The sequence below is a fragment of the Ochotona curzoniae genome, unplaced genomic scaffold (assembly GCF_017591425.1).
Source record: "Ochotona curzoniae isolate NIBS_2020 unplaced genomic scaffold, NIBS_Ocur_1.0 scaffold_3208, whole genome shotgun sequence".
NCBI classification, from domain to species: Eukaryota; Metazoa; Chordata; class Mammalia; order Lagomorpha; family Ochotonidae; genus Ochotona; species Ochotona curzoniae.
In genome coordinates, this window is record NW_024467106.1 from 41,140,592 (window position 1) to 41,165,437 (window position 24,846).

General features: G+C 40.1%; 1 protein-coding gene and 1 pseudogene across 1 annotated transcript; both read left to right on the plus strand.

The window, feature by feature from the left end:
- The first annotated feature begins 17,076 nt into the window (after positions 1–17,076).
- Positions 17,077–24,143, plus strand: LOC121144970 (annotated as a pseudogene).
- Positions 24,144–24,227: 84 nt separating this feature from the next.
- On the plus strand, positions 24,228–24,800 carry LOC121144971 (interferon alpha-1/13-like). Its single transcript, XM_040963604.1, has one exon. It carries the CDS (start codon positions 24,228–24,230, stop codon positions 24,798–24,800), a length of 573 nt encoding a protein of 190 aa, XP_040819538.1.
- Positions 24,801–24,846: the final 46 nt, after the last annotated feature.

Here is a 24,846-nt window from a genome sequence, read left to right on the forward strand (position 1 = left end):
AGAGTAGATCAAGATGTGAATAAAAAAGGCTAGTCACAACACAAAAAGAAAGCAGTTTTGAGAGTTTGGCCTTCTACAGTGAAGGGAACAAGTAGGATTGGTCCCATGAAACAGTATGTATTATTTTTCTCTCTGATGTTTACTTTTTCAAACATTTGTGTTACGGTAGGTTTCATAGGTTGAGCATATTGGAAAATCATATTAGCATTTCTAAAATTGTACTTACTCTAATAATTGCCACATTTAAGTTTAGTAATGATAATTTTATTTGAATTAATGCATGAATACTGGTAGTGTGAATTATGTTGCCTAACAGAAAGCTGTTCTGTAGATTCAAACCAGTCACCACAAGGCTACAACGGGAAAACAGGTGAAACTGGAGACGTTGGTGGGCACTAGGTTGGCAGGATCAATAAACAGAAATCACCATCGAGTAGGTGGAAGAGTGAGTAAGAGAGCAAAAATCCCATGGCTGTCTTTTCATCTGAAGACTCTGTTTCCTTTTTTCTTCTTTGTGGTATTGGGACCTGCAGGGCTTTCCATTCAACTACACCTATGTAAATGCAATGACAGCTTTATGGGAATGTTAAATAGAGGAAAAGAGAAAAGGTTGAGTCAAAAAATACAGAAAATAATCTTCCATAAGCTTTAAGCTTTCCTTTTCACATTGCAACTTTGGTTCTAGCCTCCAGGTGAAAGAGAAAGTAATTCAGAAGCACTAAGTCAACTTTTTTTCAATAAGCACGTGAAATAATAAATCTAGCACTCAGTTAAGGAAAGCAGGCTGATTTTGTCTGACACCATAGCCTGGGTTGTACTGCCTCCATTTTCACTGTGAGAAAGAAAATGATGAGTCAACGCCTTCAGTTAATGGTCCCAAATCCTAATGAAATATCCTGATCAACAAAATTGAGAAACAAAATTTTTAATGGCCAAAAATCATGGGACAGTGGGTTCAACAAACTAATCCTCTATCTTTATCTGTAGCATCCTATATTGGTGTCAGTTCATATCCATGATGTTCCAATTCCTGTTTAGCTTTTTTCAAATTGCCTCATTGGATTGGGGTACGGTTCAAGCCTTTGGTTCCCCACACCCACGTTGGAGACCTGGAAGAAGCTCCTGGCTGCTGGCTCCAGATCATCTCAGGTCTGTTCAATTGACCATTTGTGGAGTGAACCAGTAGATAAAGACTTTTTCCATCTGTATCTACTTCTGTCTGTGAATCGTCCCTTCAAATAAAAATAAATCTCCATTTATATAAAGATTAAAATCATTTAAGAAACCCAAACAGCAATAGTGACTTGTGAATATTTCAGATATAGAAGGAAACTTACCAATTAAAATGCAAATCCAGAACATGAAACTTGAAAATTCACTGCTTTCATTCTAACTCACAGTGCTCTATTCAAGCTTAGTTTCTCTCAATCTGTTTTCTCATAAATAGAATTAGTTCAGAAAGTCTTTTAAGGTGCATGTGAGATGAACAGACATTTTAAAGTGCTCAGAAAAATATCTTATTTACAGTCATATTTCACAATATTGTAACTATTTTACATTTCTGAGATACTAGCTTTTCTCTGTAAAATTCTTGGGAACCACATCCCAACGTTTCAGTAACTGACAATGCATCAATGGAGGCAGCCAAAACCCCAAAATGCAGTCATGAATTCCAGAGAGGCTGAGAGACTCTCACTCCTCACAAGCATCATGTGTCCTGTTAATGTGCAGTCAGGACATGATGCCTTGTATATACACCTAAAAGAGACACATATACACATCTAGGTGAGGTGCAGAAAACAGAGGATGGGTGGTCACTGATTCCGACACCTAATCCTAACATCACCCTAACCTTCACACTCAGCTTTCCAGGAGCTTTCCCCACATCATCACGATGTCCTTCCTCTCTGTGGTTGAATTGCCCATGAGACCCTTGTCTCATTCACTCCCTTCACCTTACTGCCCGTTCACACACAGCCACCCACTGTTCTTCTGCGGTTTCAGTTGGATGGCTTTCCTAGACAGCAAGTAGAAAGCGGCAGCTTAACAAAGTGTCTGAGCTTTGCAAAAAACGTATTCGAGAGAGACTCTCCTCCCTTCCACTGCATATGATGTAAAAGCCACTGCCACTAAAGGAAACAGAAAGGGCTGGGTTTCTCTGTGGGCTACTGACATCATCTCAGGGAACACAGCACCCTGGGGCCAAGTGTGACAAACCAAGATTGGAGGGCAGAATTCTGAGCAATGCGGAAATCCTACCTCTGAATGACAATTAATATTCATGCAGATCAAATGCTGGCTCTTGGAAAGAACTGATTTCAGTGCTTGCGTGGGCCTCTTTCCTTACTCTTTCACTGTTCAAAAGAAGAAAAAAGAAAGAAAGAAACTTTGGTGTTTGGTCAGGGTAGGGACTCTGTGAGACCTGTGAGACATGGCAATCATAGGGAAACAGAAAGGTGTGGTCCCTGCCTCTACTTCCCTGTGTAGACCACATCATCCCCAGCCTTGGTCCCTCAATGCCCTGTGCGAGTGCAAGGAAAGGGAGAGCTGTGAGTCTGAGCGTGGAACTCCATGCTGTTCAGAGAGCAGTCACTTCCATTGTGTGTCAGCTTCCACAGTACAATCCTCATTTCACAGACTCATTTCTAGCATCAGACTTCTTAACCACTAGACCTGATATCTTCACTGTCACTGTCAGTTTGTTCCTCTACCGAGTAACAACACTGCACAGGCAGAGAAGACCTAGGAAAGCTAAGCAAGAGGCATGTGCAAGTTCGTTTCCTGTGAGCTAGGGAAGTCTTTCATTCAATGTATTTGTTTTTTTAAATTATCATTTTACGATTTATTTATCCTTCTTTGAAAGGCAGCTTTACAGAGAGAAGGAGAGAACAAGAGACCAAAAGAAAGATCTTCTGTTTGCTGGCTCACTCCGCAAGTAGCTGCAAGCAACAGAACTGAGCAGACCTGAAGAGGAACCAGGAGCATCTCTGGGTCTCCCACGTAGGTGCCGTGCTCCAAGGCCTGTAGCCATCCTGCACTGCCCTCCCAGCCATTAGCAGAGAGCTGGATAGAAGTGGAGCAAATTGGCAATCCATATTGGATCTTGGTATTTGCAAGGCAAGGATTAAGTCACTCAGCGATCATGATAGACCCAAATGTTTCTACTTTCATACAGACATTGAACCATTTCTGTAGATAGCACCACACGTTCGTTGTCATATTTTACCTGGTGGAGTGACAATTGCTATCAGCAAGGAGTCTCTGCACCTGCTGAGGAGCCTCTTGAATGTTGTCCTTGGGTTTAGCAGTCAACCTTTGGATTTGCTGCTCTTGCTTGCGTTTGACCTTGGCCTTCACAAATTCCAACAGATTTTGGCTTTCTCTCTGTAATCTGGATGCACCAACTAAGGAAATGGACCAGGCTATTGAATGTTAAGCTTCTTTACCTGTATTACATTGTTCACCAGAAGCATATCCTGCAGAATGTGTGAACCTCAGGATAAATATCTCTCAGAGTGGCAGATTTCAGACAATTGAGGCTGAAACAACTGAGGTTCAGAAAACACTGTGGGTAATGTTTCAAATATTTTGAAAATATCCATGTCTACCTGAAAAAAAGAAGTGCAGCACTTGTGCCTGCAAGATAGAACAGTGGTTTGAAGAGGCATGTCTTTATCAGTAATTTTGCAAGAAAGATTAAGAAGTAAGGAATGAGTTAGGGTTCAATATAGGAATCAAAGTCATTGTTTAATACACAACCCCACACTTGAGGAAGTACTACCATTTCAAAGACTGTTTTCACTGTACTGATAGTGTGAATCCAAATAATTTGTCAGATATTTTAAGTAGTATGTCTTTTTTAAAGATTTATTTTATGTTGATTGGAAAGTCAGATATACAGAAAGGAAGAGAGACAGAGAGGAAGATCTTCTGTCCAATGATTCACTCCCCCAGTGACCGCAATGGCTGCAGTTCACTGATCCGAAGCCATGAGCCAGGAACTTCTTCCAGGTCTCTCAGACGTGGATGCAGCATCCCAAGGCTTTGAGCTGTCCTCAACTGCTTTCTCAGGCCACATGTAAGGAGCTGGATGGAATGTGGGGCCACCGGGATTAGAGCTGATGCCCATATGCTATCCTGGTACATTCAAGTTGAGGACTTAAGCCACTAGACTACTGTACCCGGCCCTACATACTATGTTTTTAAAAGATCGATTTTTATTCATTTGAGCCACTAAATCACTGTTAGAGAGGGAGAAATAGAAGTGCCATCTGCTGGGTCCCTCACTAAATGGTCATTGACCAGAACTCCATGAACAATATGGTAAAATATGTTGTCAGTATTCAAGTTATTTTACATTGTTTAATTGAAAAAAATTTTTTTTTACTATTCAAGCCTATTCAAGCCTCTGACATTTGTTTATTCTTTATGATGAAACTTCAATCCAAATTCTGTAATTAATATTTATCAATATAAAGTATGAGTGGCAGAATCAATTTAATTTACAACTACATTCAAGTTATACTTAAAATTCACTTTCCCATGTCCGGCACATGGCCTAGCGGCTAAAGTCCTTTTCTTGAACGCAGGATCCCATACAGCTGCCAGTTTTAATCCTGGCAGCCCCACCTCCCATCCAGCTCCCTGCTTGTGACCTGAGAAAGCAGTCAAGGACGGCCCAAAGCCTTAGGAACTTGCACCCCTTTGGGAGACTTGGAAGAGCTCCTGGCTTTTGACTTCAGATCAGCTCAGCTCCAGCCTTTGTAGTCAACTGAGGAGTGAACCATCAGACAGAAGATCTTCCCCTCTCTCCTCCTGCCTGTATATCTGCCTTTCCAATAAAAATAAATAAATTTTTAAAAAATTTACTTTCCCCACTGATGTAACATGCTTTATTGAGGATATAGAGATGAATGGTACACATATAGTTCAGTTGCCCTTTGGCTTCTCTTTTTTGTGGGGAAAGGAATGACAATCAACAACGGCACTTACTGTTGGTTAAGTATTATGAGAAAAAAGAACAGTGAAATTCTTTCAGTTGATGGTGGACTACAGTCTTCGAGAGTGGAACATAAGAGCAGGGCCATCCTCCAAATGTTGCCTGGTTCACATTGAAGTGAAATTGTTCATTATCAGTTGGATGTGTGAGCATGTAGCTTACAATGAATGCAATTGCTAAAGGTTTACTTGTGGCTATCAAAAGCTCAATCGTGGCAATCATTGTGGGAAGAAAGTATAGGTGGAGAAAGCAACTTAAACTTGATTGTGAGAACATTCAAGTTTTGCAGGGTAGACCAAATCAGAGAAAAAAAGTAAAGTGAAATATCCCAATATGGGAAAGAGAAAAGGGAATGATAAAAGTCTACCAAGCAAATATAATTTTTGCTTTGAATGAGACAGAGAATTTATGAAATTGGTATATAGAATTTCTCCATTACATTACAAAATTAGATGGCAATGTCAATTGGCGTTTTCATTGATTTTTAGGGTTAATTACAAAAAAATTTGTATTGCAGTGGGTCAATACATGAATAACAAATTTAGTGATAAGTCATATAGAAAGTAATTTTTTAAGATTTATTTATTTATTTATTTTTTATTGGAAAGGCGGATATACAGAGAGAAGAGACAGAGAGGAAGATCTTCCATTCGATGATTCACTCCCTATTTGAGCGCAACGGCCGATACTATGCCGATCCGAAGCCAGGAGCTTCTTCCGGGTCTCCCACATGGGTGCAGGGTCCCAAAGCTTTGGGCCGTCCTTGACTGCTTTCCCAGGCCACAGGCAGGGAGCTGGAAGGGAAACGGGGCTGCTGGGAAAGATCCGGCGCCCATATGGGATCCCGGGCGTTCAAGGCGAGGACCTTAACCACTTGCGCCACCACGCCGGGCCCTAGAAAGTAATTTTTAAGGATTTTTTTTTATTTGAAAGCAGAGTCACAGAGAGAAGAGACAGAGAGAGATCCTCCATGCATTAATTTACTCCACAAATGACTGCAATGGCAGAGCTGAGCTGGTTCTTACCTAAAGTGTGGAGCTTGTTTGTGTCTCCCATGTGGGTGAAGGGGCCCACGGGCTTGAGCTATTCTATTCCTACTTCCCAGGCTATGAACAGGGAGCTGGCTTAGACATAGAACAGCATTCATGCGAACTGGCACCCATAAGGGATGCTGGTGCCACAGGATGATTAGCCTATTATGCCAAAGCCCGGGACCCTAGAAGATAATTTTTGAGGTTTACCTTCTGAAGTGGAAGGAACAAGCAGAACTTGTGTTAGGGAAGAGTGTATATTGATTTTTTTGTTTCTAGTTTTGAAATATTTATGAAAGGATAGGCATCACAGATTTAGTTAATGAATCAAATTAATATCTTGACTATTGTATTTATTTTAATTAGTCACATATTAAATAATTTGCAATGATAATTTTATTAGGATCTATATATGTGTATGTATCATAAATATATATGGTATGACATCTGAAAGAATAGATACACACCTAAACGAAGTAAAGAAGATAGATGATGCATGTTCATGGATTGTGGAACTTGTGCATAACCTCGTCGCTCTTACTGTTTCGTGACCTATTCGTCAGCATCACAATTTCCATCTTCTCTGCTGTAGAATTCTCTATGAGACTTTAGTCATTCACTCCCTTCACCTTCCTGCCCAGTCACACACATGGCTATTCTTTTCTGCTCTGGTTTCAGCTTCAAGGTTTCCCTAGAGAGCGGAAAACCACACATAGAAGGCGGAAGCTTAACACAGTTCTGAGTTTTTTGGAAACATCTGCAGGAGGGATGCTCCTTAATTCTGCTGCAACTAAAGGAAATGGAATGTAAGTTTGGGTACGAGTGTTGGGTTACTGACATCATCTCAAGGAAGACAGCAAGAGGTGACAGAGGCAGCAACCAAAACTGGAGGATAGGATTCTGTGCTAAGTGGAAATCTTTCCTCTGAAAATTGAAAATCATGCTGTAAAGATGCCAGTTCTTGATAAGAACTGTTTTAAATGCATAACTAAAACCTCTTTCTTTAGCCTTACTTCTATTACAGAAGATAAGTCTCTGGTATTGGTCAAGGCATGAACTCTATGAGATCCGGGATTTATAGAAGGAGAGAAACATGTGTTTCCTGCCTATGTTTCACTGTAGGTTGACTCATTATCATTCATCTCCAAGTACTGTTGGATTATAAGAGAAGGAAGAGCTTCCAGTCATGGAACTCAGTGTTGATTGAAGAATCATTTCCATTATGTATCACTATCAATAGTGCAATCACTTTTTCAAAGATTCGTTTCTCTTTATTTTTTAAGATTTACTTTGTTTTTATTGGAAAGGCAGATGGATATACAGAGAGGAGAGACAGAGTGGAAGATCTTCCATCCAATGATTCACTCCCCCAAGCAGCCACAATGGCTGGAACTGAGCCAATCTGAAGCCAAGAGCCAGGAGCTTTTCCAAGTCTCCCATGCGGGTGCAGGATCCCAAGGCTTTGGGCGGTCCTCAACTGCTTTTCCAGGCAGGGAGCTGGATGGGAGGTGGGGCTGCCGGGATTAGAACCGGAGCCCATATGGGATCCCGGCGTGTTCAAGGCAAGGACCTTAACCTCTACGCTATCACGCTGGGCTCATAAAGATTTGATTCTAATAGTAGACTCCAACATTTATTCCTAGACAAATTACCAGTGCTGTAATTTTACATAATGTTGATACATGTTCCATTGAAGAGTAAAAACCCACCTGCATAACAGGAGTGAAGTCCCATGAAATCTATGGAATGTGAATAAATAGAATCATTGCTTTGTGAAAACTAAGGAGTTTACTTTATTTTATCCAAATGTATCATAGCTCATGTTAATTTCTTTCAAAATATTTATGTATCTTCATTGCAAAGGCAGATATTACAAAAAAGAAGAGTTAGAAAGATCTTATGTCTGCTGGTTCTCTCCCCAAGTGGCCACAATGGCCAGAACTGAATCAATCTGAGGCCAGGAGCCTGGAGCTTTCGAATCTCCTACATGGGTACAGGGTCCCAAGGCTTTGGACCATCGTCAACTGCTGTCTCAGACTGCAAGAAGACAGCTGGATGGGAGGTGGAGCAACTGGGACATGAACTGGTGCCTGTGTGAGATCCCGCTATGTGAAAGGTAATGTTAGCCACTGAGCCATCTCACCAGGCAATTCATGCAGTTTTTGAGTAAGTTTTGCTGACAGCACCGCATCTTCCTTGGGGTCACTGATAAGGCAGAGTGAGAATTGCCGAGGCAGAAGGGAGGGTTTGTACTTGCAGATGAGCTTTTTAAATCTTGTCCAGTTTTACGTTCAACATTTGCATTTCTTGCTCTCCCAGTTGGGATTCACAGGGGCCTTTGGTGTATCTTAATAGTTCACCAGAAAAACAAGTCCTGCAGAATGTGTGCACTCCAGAAGAGGTAGCCTGTGTAGTGGCAGATCACAGGCTCAAGCCACTGAAGTTCAAAAAGAAAATACTGTTGGTGATGTGTAATATAGCTGTGCCTGGGGTGTTTGTGTCTGTACTGAGCTTGTAGAAGTTCTTCTTCTTGTGTTTTTCTTGATAATACATTAGCAACTTTTGACGGTTTGCATTGTATTAAGAATTATTGATAATCCAGATATGATAAAAGTAGATGTGAGAAGTGCTTATAACCAAGTAGTACTTGCTGTTTGTAGAAAGGGTTTGAATATGCTTGGGTTGCAGTGGACATAAGGAATCTCACCTTCAAATCTGAAGGATTCTATTTTTAAAAAATGTTCATATACGGTGAACAAATTCATGTATTTCATGGTACATATTTAGGAACATAATGATACTTCCCACCTACTCATCTTTCTGCCTGCCTTCTTCATTCACCCTTTTCCTTTCTGATTTATTTTTTATTAAAGTTTTACAATGACACAAAATTCAGTTCACCTCACAAGCACAAGGTTAACACTCCATTAGGTAAGGAATTAGCAAACAGGTAAGCCAGAATTCAATATTCCTCAAGAGTATAGTCAAATTCTGCAAGTAATCAAACCTTGAAATGTCATTTCACTTACATAGAATACATTTTTGTACTTTGTGTTATAGGTACCACAGATTAGAGAAAACATTTGGTATTTCTCTTTCCGGGACTGGCTTATCTCATTACGCATGACGTTTCCCAGTTTCATCCCATTTTGCTGCAAACAACATCCCCCATGGATTCTGAAAGATCACTGCATATGAACAGATGTAAATCCATGTCAAGCATTTGATTCATGAAACAGTGTAAGCTTGAAACATACAATCTTTTCAGGGAGGCCAGGCAAGCTGAAGTTTCAGCCCAGAGTTGCAGTTTGAGTCCAAACACTGTTTAGTCCTTTCTTCCATTTGAGAAGCCAGTCTTTGATCAGTCAACTGACTGCATGAGGTCCCTCCATTTTGTGGAGGATAATTTGCTTTATTCAACTATATATTTTGGTTTCATCTCAAATGTATTACTACGTAAAATTCTAAAAATGGTGAAATATCTGGCTGATGTGGCTTAGCCTTGTTAATACAAAATTAACCACCAAGTAGCCCATCTCCTCAATTTATGTCTAGCACTTTTCCACCCTTTCATGGCTGATTATGTATTTACTACATTTTAGTTTATTTTTCTTATTTTCTTTTGTTTTCTGGGTCGATAAATGTCAAGACCAGATTACATGCCATTACCTTTCTGGCAAAATTTCATTTTTCTGATGTTCTGTTTTATATGAGAACAGTATAAATTTGCATAGTCTATAAAGTCATCGCCATCTTTTAAAAATAATATAAACACTTTTCATGATTATTTTTTGCGGTCCTGGGGTCACTAGGAAGCAGTGGTGAGGATGCTACCCACGTCTTCTGTTAGAATGCTTTGCCTCAATTTCTGGTTCCAGCTCTTTACTTCAGTGTTCTGCGAACATAGGCTTTTGGCGGCAGCTATGAGGGTTAAAGTAATCGGGAACACATTGCCACACATACGGGAAGCCTGGACTGCGCTCCTGGGTCTAGCTCCAACCCAGCCATTCCCATTGCATGTGTGTGGGGAATGAAATCGTGGATGGGGGCAATTTTCCTCTCATTTTTTCTCCTTGTCTCACAAATAAATAAATTGTATAAAAATCTGGTCTCCTCATATTCTTCATAACTATATTTTGATATTACTGTTATAGACCCACTTAACTGTCTAGTGGAGATAAGTATGCCAAGATTTCTTCTATTCTTTAATGTTTTTACTGATGCATTCTACTGTTTAAATTCACGTTTCACCCATGAGGTAGATCATCTGTTTCATGAAAATCACGGGCCTCTGGTTAGGTATAGTTAATGCAACTACAATGAAGCAAGCAATATAGGACAATTCCTATAACACATGGAGAGTGAAACTGAATTCAGGATATTTTGTTTCCTTTTACACTATGAAAAGAACCAGCAAATGGATATAATGGGTATAATGAAAGTATCAAAATGACAAAGACCGTGTTCTCTGATTTATAGCAGTTAATACAGAATATGACAAAAGTGAATTGGAATAAAGCAGACATTTTATAATATAATTGTGGTTTTTTCCCTTGTTTATACTCGAGTGGAGCTGTGACCTTCCTACTTTTTACATTTGGAGTGAATGAGGCCTGTGAATACACAGTGGATTAGAATTACGTCTTTTCAAAAACTGATGAACTGGAGAGTAAGAGAGGGAAGTCTTATCTTACTTGACCTCTGTCTGAATGAATGCATGAAATTTATTCTTTTTAAATGAATTTTAAAACGGAATCCTGACAGGAAAAAATGATTCTATAATATGAAACATTTCAAAATGCCCCCCAAAAATTGCAATCCAAGGTTGGCTGCATCTGAGTCTGGTCACACGCCTGTGTGACCCTAGGAAATTGGTATAACTCCAGCTTTCTATAACATGAAGTAGAGTGCAAAAATAGATAAAGATGTCTTATTAAACATTTTATTTTCTTTTTATTTTAAAATAAATTTTATTTTTAATAATGATTAAAAATCATTCTTTTTAAAAATAATGGTAGGAAGAATCAAGATTTAGGAAAAATTACAAATTTGCTATTTCTTTTTGTTGTTCCTGGGGAAAGGGGAGAAAAAAAGGGGAAACCACTCGTGACTTTCCACATATCCCAGTACCCAGGGATGAGGAACTGCCACCCCATATCAACCCAGATTCTCAATGTGTACATATTCTGAGGGTTCTGTCCAAGTGGCTTGGACAGTTCTGAAATGCTGCCGATTTCACTGATCCAAGGATGATGTCACCCTCCCAATGTCCATAGGTTCCATTCACTGAGATTTTTGGCTGTCATTGTTTGTTTGGGGTAGTTGTGCAGTTAGTTCTGTTCTCTGCTACCGCATCAAATGAGTTGCCATATTCTCCTTTTACAACAGGGCCTGTGTCCACTGCTTTATTTAGTTATTTATTTATTTTAAGTAGAACATGTTCTTGCAGATAAGTCCAAGTACCTGGGCCAGGTGTCCCAAGCATCTCTGGATCCCCCACTCCTGGAACTCATAAACCCAACACCCACCTTGCAGGTAGGCCCCAGAACCCAGACCAGGTGATCTGAGCCCTGCCAAATCTACTCACCTTGGGGCTCACAAGACCAACACCCATCTAAAAGGAGGGTCCCAGGGTCTTGCCCAAGTGACTTACACTCTACCAGTTCCCCCATCTCCAGGACTCGGGAACCCATCCCCCACCACAGGTGGGCCCCATGACCTGAGTCAAGCTACTCAAGCCCTGTCTCTGGACTCACATACCCAAGCCCTACTGGGCCCAGACTGACACGTCTCGCTTCATCTCAGTGTCTGCAGTCTTATAGTGCATCCCGGCCTAGTCTAGCCTGTCCCCTGTTCCAGCTCCTGTTGGTGGGTGCTACAACCATTTCCAGCCCAGCCTGATTGCTGTCCTGGTCCTAATGTGAACTGGCTGGTGTTGAGCCCTCTCTGGCTCCTCTTGTCTCCTGCCCTAGTTCTCAGATTGCCAGTAGGTGTTATGTGCTGGCCCAGATCAATCTATCCCCAAACCTGACCCACATGTATGCCGGCTGGTACTGTAACCTGGCATGGTCTGGGCTGCTCCTTGCCTTGCTTCTTGCACTCACCTGCAGGGCTGCATCCCAATGAAGGAGTTTCCCAAGCTCCTCCATCAATTCTCCTCCCAGTGGCAGTTATTGTACTGGATCATTGGCCCAGGTTGACTTTGTCCGGGTCCTGATCTGACAAGAACAGTGGCCTTGCTCAACCAGCCACACCCATTCTGGTTCTTGTTTGTTGCAGCCCAGCACTACCTGGTCCATACTCAGACAAAGCTTTCACATGGTTAAGCAGGAGTCAAGAACTAGTCTGGCCTGTTCTACACCCAAACTGGCTCTCACAGGTACCAATGGGGGCTGGAGTCAAGCCCAATCTGTCGCTCCACCGTCCCAGTGCACACCCACACTGGTGCAGTCTGTAGCCGTGTATAGCATACCTACTGCCCTTAGTACTACTCTGATTCTCACCAGTGGGAATCCTAACCCAGCTGGGGTGCTCCCCCAGCAAGGCCTGACCCCATCCGCAGTTCTTGGGTGAGCCAGCAGAGATTGCAGTTCCACAGGGGTGAGCCCACATTGCCCCCACAGATTCTGCTATCAGACCCACTTCTCTAAGTCTTGTTCTCCCCTCCAAACCACTTTGGTGTCAGTCCACTACATATATACACGTGTCATGGACTTATCAATGGAAGTCCCTCAGCTGTAATTCTTAACCTGGGCATAAAAAACACAGGTCAATTCCCACCGCCACCTGTGCCATCCCATCAGCCTCCTGTAAATCAAGACCCTCTAACCGTGAGGGTGGGCCCCCAGGCGGCCTGAGGGACTGCACTCAGCACGTTTGGCTGGGCCACCCAGCTACAGGTAACCATGTGGGTCAAAAAACCCAACCTCCAGGATGGGGTGGTCCTGGAGATCCGCCAAGCTTCCCTTCCCCGAGGGAGCCAGTGTGCTGAGCTGTATGTACCTGCGCCTGGCTCGAAAAGCCTCCATGCCTGAGGTAGGGGATGGGTCTTGAAGGCCTGCCACAAGCACGTCCATTAAATGTTTTAAATGTTAAATTTAAAATTTTATTTAAAAACAAAGCACTTAAGAGTAAGGACCTAATGCCTCAGTATTTTCTTAAAGAACCCATGAGAGTGGCAGACTTTCCCACCTCCTTTCTGTAATCACCTGCAAAAATGTGAGTCCCCAAGTAGGGATTCTGGAAAATAGTGTGAAGGAGACCACAGAGCAGGCGCTCTGCACAGGGAAGAGCTCTGAGTTCACTGGCCGACTCCGCCATCCAGCAGAGTTCCTGAATTCCATACTCTCCTCTCAATAGCACAACAGTGACCTTGTTTTCCAGAGTAGAAAGCCCAGGATATGCTCCTCATTAACCTCTATTGCATATTCATGTAGCTGTTTTCCCTTTCCTTGTGGTTTCTGAAGACCCAAAACCGCCAATAAAAATTCAAAGGTGAATGAAAATTGTATATTTTAAGAATTTACTATAGTAAGTTACACAAATGACTATTTCATAATCAAGGGAATGTTCCTGTCACAGAAATGTAATGGTAGCTGTAGCCAAAAGGACAAAGAAGGCACTGTTGCAGGCTGAAGGTTATTACTTATAGAACAATGGCACCACCTACTGGCCAGGATGAACAAAGGGGGACCCAGAAGAAACTCCTGGCTCCTGGCTCGTGGCTTCAGATTGGCTCAGTTTGGGCCATTGTGATCATTTGGAGAATGACCCAGCAAGCAGAAGACCTTGCTCTGTCTGTCTCTCCTTCTTTCTGTAAATCTACTTTTCAATAAAAATAAATAAATCTTAAATCTACTTTTTGATAAAAATAAATAAATCGTAAAAAAAAAAAAGGATGGACATGAGGTAGAGATTCAAACTTTTTCAAACAATAACAGGTATGCCACTATTTTTTGCATGTACTTTTGCCTCCTGCAAACTGGCTCAACTCATTTACTACTTCCAACATTAGTTGATTTTTTGGCTGTTTTTATGGACTCTTAAGTTTCTGTACATGTAAGAGTAGTAATATAAAAATATAAATAATTTTAGTGATTCTTTTACAATTTCAATGCCTTTTGTTTTTATTGCCTAGTTGCTCTAGCTAGCCCTTCCAATACTATATTGAATAGAAGGAACCAAAATACTACCCTTGGGACTGATGTTGCAGTACAACCATCTCCTGCAGTGCCAGCATCCCATATGGACACTGGCTTGTAACTTGGCTGTTCCGTTTTTAATCCAACGCCCTGGAAAAAATGGAAGTTGGTCCAAGCATTTGAGCCCCTGCCACACACATGGGAGACAGGATAAAGCATTTGGCTCCTGAGTTTAGTCTGTCCCAACTCCAGGCCATCTTTGGCTATGGCAGAAAAATGAGATGTGAACCAGTTAATGCAAGATTTCTCTCTCTCTCTTGCTCTCTTTCTAAACTTCAAAGTAAATAAATCTTTTCTGAAAAGTGTTATTTTTTTCTTAGTAACCCAATCTTCAAGGAAAGCATTTCAGTTCTATGAATGAGTATATTAGCTGTGGGTTTTTCGTATATGGCCTTAATAGAGGTAATTTCTTTCTACTTGAAGTTTATTGAGTGTTTTTATAATAGAAGAATATTGAATTTTTCTATTATTTAATGTATATGTTGAGATGATTGTGTTTCCTTCATTTTCTATATAAGATATATTACCATGAATTCATTGTTTTTTTTTTTTTTTAAGATCTGCAGAAAGAATGAGAAACAGAGAAAAAGAGCTTCCTGTTTCACTTGCTGGTTCAATCCCTAAGTGGCTGCAATGGCCAGAACTGAGCTGATCCAAAGCAAGGAACCAGAAACTTCTTCTAGGTCTCCCATGTGGGTGCAGGGTCCAGGGCCTTGGGCCATTCTCCACTGCTTTCTCAGGCCTCAAGCAGGAAGCTGGAAAGGAAGTGGAGCAGTTGGGACACAAACCGGCTTTCAAACAGGATCCCAGCATGTACAAGGCAAGGACATTAGCCATTAGGCTATCACATTGGGTCCTGAATGATTCTTGCATTCTACCGTTAAATACACCCTGGTTCTGATGTATCATCCTTTTAAAATATTTTGAATTTTGTTAGTATTTTTAAGAGCTAGAGCTAATTTATTTAGCAGTCCTAAGCATCTAATCTCAGATAATATATTTCTTTTGTTATCCCACACAATAATCTTTAAGAAAGAAAGCCCACAACATTGTCCAAATGAGGAATGTGATATTTAAAACTTTCAGTGATAAATTAAGGTCGGAATCCATATCAGCTTATTCCAAAATCCAACCATATGCACTCCAGGCCTCAAAAGATAGTGGATGGAGGTAGTGTTTGATGAATATGGCTCCAAAGATGGAGATAGCGACCACTGAAAGTAGCTAATACAAGGGAAAGCAGTTTTGACCTGATCACCCATCTTGGATGTTGATTGATTTCTGGTTGCCCTGGAGGTACCTTCCTGCAGCCTTGAAATCCTGATCAGCTGAAAGTTGAAGGAGCAGAAGCCATGGAGCTGAGGAGACTGGTACACAGAGAACTAGAAACAACAGTTGAGGTATCAAGGCGAAATGGCTCATGTGGCTTCTGAGAGATGGTAACAGCAACTAAACCCCAAGATCCTTGAAAATCAAATTGTGCATTTTTCATGACACCTCGCATGATTCATGGTCCCCAGGGGTTCCTATCACAGTAAAATCCTTATTCTTTAGCTTGCCCAAGTGATGTTATGCTACTTGTAACCCAGAAGTCTTCATTGGAACAGAGATAATCCAGGAGTTCAACTGTCTTTGCTTTTGGGATAGAGGTAAGTTTGTACCAGGTGCTGGCTCTCATTGTCTAGATACAGTCTACAGAGTTCTAATCCTTGAGTTTGGTCACTGACTCACCTTCCAAGGAGGTCCAGAGGTTACCTGCACTTGCAGAAATAAAATTGAAGCAAGTTTTAAGACTAATAGTTGACCTTGGGCTATTCCTGGGGAGTGTGGCGGAGGGGGTACATAACCAACATTTTGAAAGTGACAGGTGGCTTCCTTGAGGAAATTACTTAAATTGGTTACAACTTGGGTAGTATTTTGTTTTATGTATTTGCATCAATATCCATATGGTAACTTGGCCTGCACATTTGTTTTAAAACTTGTGACAATTAATTCTCGGAACATGAACAAATTGTATCTATTAGAGTAGTTTGGGACCTTCAAAGGTTCATCACTACCCCCTTCAAAACTTATTTCTGATCGATTTTTCTCATTTGCTTTCTCTGTGTATCATATGAGAATCATTTACATTTTGTTCATAGCAGAGAGACAAAACATGCACAAATCAGTGCCATAAAATCATAATGAATAAATGGCTATCAGTGAACTTGCTACATCGCTTACTTGTAAACAACTGCATCTCACTGTAAAGGATGTGGCTTTTGGATTTCTTGTCAGTGGTTGTGTAGATGTTGCTAATGATAGCTGATCCTCAGCGCTTCTGAGTGAAACTTGCACTTTGAGAATTAAATATAAATAGCTTTTGTCTCTTTATTTCTATTGAGGATTGCAACACATCAATAACTATGTAAAGTACTGAAAAGAATAAATATTGACAATACATGGAAGAATATTTAGCAACTATGGAAGTTAAAGCTCTTTCTCATCTGAAGCAAATGTAAAGGTTTATTACACCAAATAGCAATGTGAGCAACAGAATTTTTCACTTCCTCAAAAAAGGTTCAAATGATTTTGAAATATATGATTATACTGGTATGGTTAATAATGTTCTTCAGGTTGAAATTTTAAATTTCATTTTCTGTATTACAATTAGTCAAAGTAAATAAAATGAATTAAATGTTGTTGCTACATTCAGTGAGAAAGTTTAATGTCACTAGCTTTAAGCATTTTTTAGTTACAGAGGAAATAATTTTAAAAGGATAAGAACATAACTATAAGACAATGTAGAGAGTACATATGCGAAAACAAAAACAGAAGTAGAAAATGAAGGTAAGGTACTCAGGAAATGGAAAACGGCATTTCCACTATTGAAGCCATCAGAGCAAAGCAAGGTCTTCAGAGACCTTCGAGGGCAAGGCTCAGAGTCACAGCCTCAGCCACAACAGCAGCTTCTGCCAGATCCCGCACGGCCTCACCCCTTCCCTTTCTGCTGGTCCAGCTGGTGCTCAGCCCCAGGTCCACCTGCTCTCTGGACTGCCACCTGCCTCAGACCTGCAGCCTTGGTCACCGGAGGACCTTGCTGCTCCTGGGACAAATGAGGAGAGTCTCCCCTTTCTCCTGCCTGAGGGACAGACACGACTGAGATCCCTCTGCAGGAGTGGGATGGACCCCAGGCCCAGAAGGCACAAGCCATCTCCATGCTCCATGAGATGACCCAGCAGCTCTTCACCCACAACAGCACACAGGAGGCTTCTGCTGCCTGGGACAGGGCCCTCCTGGACACAGTCTGCACTGCACTCTGAGCAGCTGTGTGCCCTGGAAGCCTGCAGGACACAGGCAGTGAGGCTGGAGGGGACACCCCTGATGCCTGAGGTATACATCTTTCCTGAGCTTTTTGAAAACATTTGCTATATACATATATATATATATATATATATATATTTCAAAACATTTTTTTATCAACATAAAATTTTAATCCCGGGTCTGGCACCGAGTAGCCTAGCAGCTAAAGCCCTTGCATTGCAAGTGCTGGGATCTCATATGGGCGCCAGTTCTAATCCTGGTAGTCCCACTTCCCATCCAGCTACCTGCTGGTGGCCTGGGAAAGCATTCGAGGACGGCCCAAAGCCTTGGGACCCTGTACCTGCGTGAAAGCTCTGGAGGAAGTTCCTGGATCCTGGCTTCGGATTGGCCCAACTCCAGCCGTTGCGGCTGCTTGCGGAGTGAATCATCGGATAGAAGATCTTCCTCTCTGTCTTTTCTCCTCCCTGTATATCTGAATTTTCAATAAAAATAAATAAAATAAATCTTTAAAAAATTTTTAATCTCTTCTCCATAAACAGATGGGGCAGTCAGATCCCATCTGTGGCTGCAGTTCCACAGTAGCCTAAAGTCCTGCAGGAGGATACTGTTCAGGCCATCACATGGTTAAAACTTTGATCATGCTGTCACTCAGAGCTCTGGAAGACGACAGAGTCCACTTTGCAACCGCAATACTGGGAGTGTTTCTGACTGAGTTGTAGAAAATCTCAAGGTGGGCTCATGTGATATGACGATCCCACCATGAAAGGCAGTGATAACAACACGAACAAATCTTACATACTCACATAGACTTGAATGAGGAAGAAACAGAAAGAGGCCTCAGTTCTTCCTGCCTGACATACGAGTTCAAGGATTTTCTAAAGTCCCACAAGAGACTTATTCTTATCATCAACACTTTACGCATATGTATACATTTTCTCAAAAAAACTAATCATCAAACAATTTTTATGATAGTTCTCTACATAAAACACGTTAACCAGCACATATCTACCGATGAGCCTAGGTTTCCTGCTTTAGATTTATATCACCACTACATTTTGTATTCAAGAGGCTTATATAAATGTCTTCCTTTTGAGTTATACAACGTCTAACCTCGGTCTCGTTAAACGTACTCCTGTTTGCTATGACCTGTGCGTTCCCGGGTCTGGCACCCAGTAGCCTAGTGTTTGTAGTGTTCTGTAGTGTCCAGACGAATATCACTATTCTTTCAAGATTCCCTGAGTTTTATTTAGAGTGACAAAATCAATGCTGATGTATTCTTACCTTAAATTTGTATTTTCAATCTGCTTCTGAGAGCATACCACACAAACCCAAGTAGATGGATATTTTACAAACTAGTTGATCGTCATTGTTTCTTGTGTGTCTAAAGTCTCAAGATCATTATATATATACTTATATGTAAATATATACTTATATAAATATTATATATTATATATTATGATATAACATATTTATAAATATGTATGGATATGTATATTTATGTTATAATATAAATATATTTATATATTATACTATACATAATTAAAGATTTTATTTATTTATTGGAAACTCAGAGAGAAGGAGAGACAGAGGGAAAGATCTTCCATCTGCTGATTCACTCCCCAAGTGACTGCAAAGGCTGGAGCTGAGCCAATCCAAAGCCAAGAGCCAAGAGTTTCTTCCAGGTCTTCCATGTAGGTGCAGGATCCCAAGGCTTTGGACAGTCCCCAGCTGCTTTTTCAGACCACAAACAGGGAGCTGGAAGGGAAATGGGGCAGCTAGGATACGAATAGGCCTCCACATGGAATCATAACACATGCCAGTGAGGACTTTAGCCACTAGGCTATCATGCCGGGTCTACAAGATCATGATATTTTACAGAAGCGTAAACATGCATCACAGATGGAAGGAGACCATAGACATGACATTGCAATGCAAGATAATGTGGGATCCTAGATTAATTCATGTAGCAATAGCAGGACATTAGTGATCAATTAAAGAAAATCTGAATGAAGGCTGAAGCTCAGTTACCACTATTGAATAGATGTTAATTTCCAGTTTTAATTGCTTTGCCATAGTTGCAAAAGCTGTTAAATTTAGGAGATGCTAGATAAAGGAAGCAAAGGGATTGTCTGTATCTCTCTACAAGCCTATAATTATTTCAAAATAAAATATTATATTCCAAATTCTTAATATTACTGATTAAAATTTTAATCATGACTTTATTGAACAAAAGATCTATTACACTTAATAGATTTTATAGAAATCTTCTTTACTTCTTCCCTAAAATAAGTAAAATTCTGTTATGCCTTCATTCAAAGGTAGTTATGTTACTCCTTAGCCTTAAGTTTCCTCAAACAAGCTCCTTCACTCCTTGAGCAATTTTCATCAAGCTCCACTCTGTCCTCTTTTTAATAAATCCCTGTCTATGGACCCAATCTTCCTACTTAATTATAGCAAAAATCCTTCTAGATTAATTTCATTTAAATTCCTTCTGATCGAAATCTCTTTCTCTTCGATATGGTAGTCAGTTCCTCATCCCTCATGGGGATATCCGATCATCCTGCTCAAACTTCATAAAGGTTATATTAGCTTTGGTTTTCACCTCTTAGTAATTTTCCATCCACTCATCTCGCTTGTAGGCTATGAAGTCACTGGCAGCCTGTGGTGTATTAAGAATTGAGCCCTGATCTTTCGCTTCTATTGAGATCATCTTAAAAACCAGACCCAACAGTCAAGAGTAACACCTTTCTTACTATTTTACTAAGCGTCAGCAGAATTTTTTCTTTGCCAGTTCACAGAGTGGTTTGCAAATACAATCAAGTTTTAAAAACACATTCTCCCCAAAAAACTAAACTAGGACAACATATATAAGAAAATGGGGTTAAAAGTAATCAAAACAAAACTTGTTGCCATAAACTGATAGGGATTTTCAATAAACATATATATATATATTCCAAAAAGAGACTCTGACATTATGTAAGTAGGATTTTACTGGAAAGTGCCATCAATCTAGAGACAAGCACTGACTCTAGGGGTTAAGACATTTGCATCCCACAAGGTAATATTCAAATTTACATCCTTTCTCCATCTCTCCATTCTAGATTTGTTATACCCTGGAAGACAATGGCAATGAGTCAAATGTGTTCCTTCCACTCATCTAGGTGATCTGGATTGCATTTCCTGTTACCATTTCTGCCTAGCCTGGCTGTTGAAGGCATTTCACAAGTAGAAGAAATGTGGATGAGTGCTGTCTTTACTTGTTTTCTCTCTCTCCATCTCTCAAAAAATCAATGATAAAAATATTGATAAAAATAAATATTGAGCAGTTTGGAAATCGGCTCCAGTTCTTATGCCCAGAAATTTTCCCTGAGAGCCTTTAAGACCTGAGGATTCAAGAGTTGGGCTCTCTGCATCCTGAGAATAGTGGCAACAGTTAATGAACTGGATCTTTGGGTGGTTTACCTTTCTTTTTTCTCTTTCTCTTTTATTCTCCTTTCTTTCTTTCTCCCTTTCTCCCTTTCTCTTTCTTTCTTTCTTTCATAAAATTCAAACAGCAGCACATCTCACTATCTATTTTGATCATTTATGTCCATTGCTAAATGTGATTGGACACACAGGTTAGACGTTCAGTCAAATATGAAAAATGAGATTATTCTTCATTGAAGGCGAAGATTTTTTAAACATTAAGAACAAAGATTGTTTCAACATAAACACATAATTTAATTTTTAAGGTTAGTATATCTTTCATTAATATTAGTTTGATTAACTCTATTAAATTGGGAGAATATCTTGAAAATCTGCATTCTCTTTCCTCTTTTTAAAGAAATAAGAGGGAAAATGTTGAGCTTATGAGTTAATTTACCCTTTAAGGGAGAAATGATACAGTTAAATCTTTCTTGACTGTTTATTCAAACTTCATTGAGAAAAGCTGAAAACATAACCCCAAAACAACAGAATGAAGATTTTTTTTTTTTTTTTAGCCCAGCCTGCTTATTGCTATTAAACTACAAAGCATTCACCAGTTTTTATCTCTCTTTTTTTTCCATCTCTAATGTCTATGCTGGTTGAGTTGAATGTAGGTTTAGTGATATAGTAATATATATTTTTTAAAGATTTATTTATTTATTGGAAAGGCAGATATACAGAGAGGAGGAGAGACAGAGAGGAAGATCTTCCGTCCAATGACTCACTCCCCAAGTGACTGCAATGGCCGGTGCTATGCCGGTCTGAAGCCAGGATCCAGGAACTTCTTCAAGGTATCCCACACGGGTGCAGGGTCCCAAGGCTTTGGGCCTTCCTCAACTGCTTTCCTAGGCCCCAAGCTGGGAGCTGGATGGGAAGTGGAGCTGCTGGGATTAAAACCGGCATATGGGATCCCAGCGCGTTATAGGAGAGGACTTTAGCTGTTAGGCCACTGCGCCGGGCCCCATAGTAATATTTTTAAGAATTATTTATTTTATAGAAAGAGTTAACAGGACAGAGACATAGAGAAAGAAAGGTTTTCTATCCACTGGTTTACTTCCCAAAAGGTCGCAACAGCCAGAGCAGAGTTTAGCTGAAGCCAGGTGCCAGGAGTTTTTCTTGCCTCCCACATTATGACAGGTTCCCAACAACTTGAGCCATTCTTTGCTGCTTTCCACGACCCTCAGCAGAGAGCTAGATTGGAAATAGAGCATCAGGGGCTTGAGCCAATGTCTGTATGGGTTGCCAGTGCCACAGGTGGAAGTTCAGCCTGATACGCCACAGTACAGGCCCCTGTGACATTTTTCTAGTATAGTGTTATTCTTCTTAGGTTTTTAAATCATGTTTAGACAACCACTTTACCTTTCTGCTCTTTTTTTCTTTCTGTTTACTCTCTAGAAAAAAATGAATACAGGGAATATATATGGTCTCTTACAAGCTATAAGGAATAAATGTACATCCCACGTATATTTATGTTACATGATTGATATTTAGCAAGCAACGATTTCATATTTTTTGTTTTCTTTTCTTTTTGAGAAACATCAACTGGTATTGGAAACCCTAAAGGTTTGTTTTGCCTTTTAAAAGTAAGTTAAAGCAAAATTGCAAATTAAATTGATTATTTTCAGATTCGTATTTTTCCATTGAATATAATATTACTTTCAGAGGTGTGATAGTTTTTGAAGGAATGAACAAAGTTTACATAAATCATGTAGTTTGTGGTTCTGTTAAATTCAACCCATCTGAAGAAACTCTCATTCCTTTTAGTATTTATTTTCATTTTAGTATTCATTTTTTCATTTATTTTCATTTTCATTCATCACTTTTATTACTTGTTTTCATTTTCAGTTAATTCACTGGGCTTTCCTCTGTATTATATGAAACTCTGACACTGAGTTGACAGAAATGGCAAAATCTATGTAGATCAGCACTATAGAACTATAGAGAAGAGATGGCTGTGTCTGAAGGCTTTCCCAAGGTTTGCTGTATCTCCAAGTCACAGTGTGACAAGTGGCTTCTAGGTATACATTGGAACCATTGAAATCTTGTGAATGCTGTTTATCTGTGATCCTCAATAACTTTGTTGTGGGCCTTGAGAAACAAATACACATCTTTTATTACTTGGTTTTGTTTAACTTATCCAGCATACTAATAATTAAGTCAGGTACTGAAGACACAAATGCTGAAAGTATCTAGATGTTGACCAGTAAACATTTACCACATGAAGCAACACTGACACGTCCACAAAAAATGAATATTCAGAAAATATTTTCTTTCAATCATCAACAGGTATTTTGAAAAATTACAAAATATTTCATTGCATTAAAATGGTTACTAATTTTTATGAATGATTATTAGACATAAGAATGTGACCCATTAAATGTATATGATAGACTAATTGCATTCAAGACATTTAGTATGTTCTGTTTGTTATATAGTACAAAAATTCAAAACTAATTTTTAATTTATGTTTATCTTTTAGTGATTAATATCCCTGAGTTAAGCAAAAAGATAAAAGTAGGCATCTTATTGTATAAAGTAAAGCTATTCATCAGTTACATAAACAGATATTCAGTATACTCCTAGTATACTCCTATTACTAAAAATAATCAGAGTATGTGTTTGGTCCTAACAATTAACACAGCAGCTAAATGCTCGTGTTCCTATCATAGTACTTTCATACCTAACTTCAGCTCCCAATTACAGCTTGTTGCCAGTGAAGACTCTGATATCCTCTAAGTTTTGGCTTGAGTAGTTGAGTCTCTGTCACCCAAAAAGAAAATATGCATTGACTTCCCATCATCTCAATTTGACCCAGAACAGCCATGGCCAACAGCCAAGGCATTTTGTGAGTACATCAAAGAATGGGAAATCTCTTTCCTTGTCTGTCTTTCAATATTTTCTATAACACAAACGAAGGTAAAACAGAAAGTAAAAACAAAAAATAATACTAAAATGATTGTCAACCATAAAAATTTTGTGACTCAGTTAAGTGGGCAGAAGAAAATGGGCAACAATGGAAAAAGGGGGTTGAAAAGTGGTCAGAACCAATATCAGGAGTGCAAAAGAAAAGCACGAAGAGAAGTGGAAAGTAAGGGGTGGCATTCAGAAATGGAAAGTAGCACATCCCCTATTTTAGGCAGTTGAATGAAGCAGGGTCTTCACAGAACCAAGAGGCCAAGAGACAGCGTCACCCACCTTCTCCAATCAAGCCACATCTGCAAGAGCCAAATGGCCTTGTCATTGTCTTTCATGCTGGTCCTGGTGCTGCTCAGCTGCAAGGCAGCCTTCTCTCTGAACTGTACTTTGCCTCAGTCTCACAGCGACGAGAACAAGGAGACCTTGAAAAATCTGGGAGAAATGAAGACGGTGTTGGACTCCTTCTGCTTGCAAGATGTTCATGATTTTGGGTTACCCCAGAAGGTGTTTGAAGAACCCCAGGTTCTGAATGAGCAAACCATCGTTCTCGTCTCTCAGATGATCCAGGAGGTCTTAACACTGTTCTGCCTACGTGGCTCATTGTCTCCCTGGAACAACGCCACCTTGCATGATCTGCTGTGCTCTAGACTCTACTGGCAGCTAAATGACCTGGCACCCTGTGTGATGCAGGAAGTGGAGATGAAAGAGACAACTCCGACAGAGACTCCTTCTGAACGTGCTGTGCAGAAATACTTTGCAAATATCCATCGCTATCTGATCAAGAAGAAATACAGTCTTTGTGCCTGGGAGATTGTCAGAATGGAAGTTCGGAGAGCCATGTCTTTTTCAGCAGGCATGCAAAACAGGTTAAGAAAAAAGGAATAAGATATGATTCAATATAAAAATCATTGTCATTCTCTAATACACAATG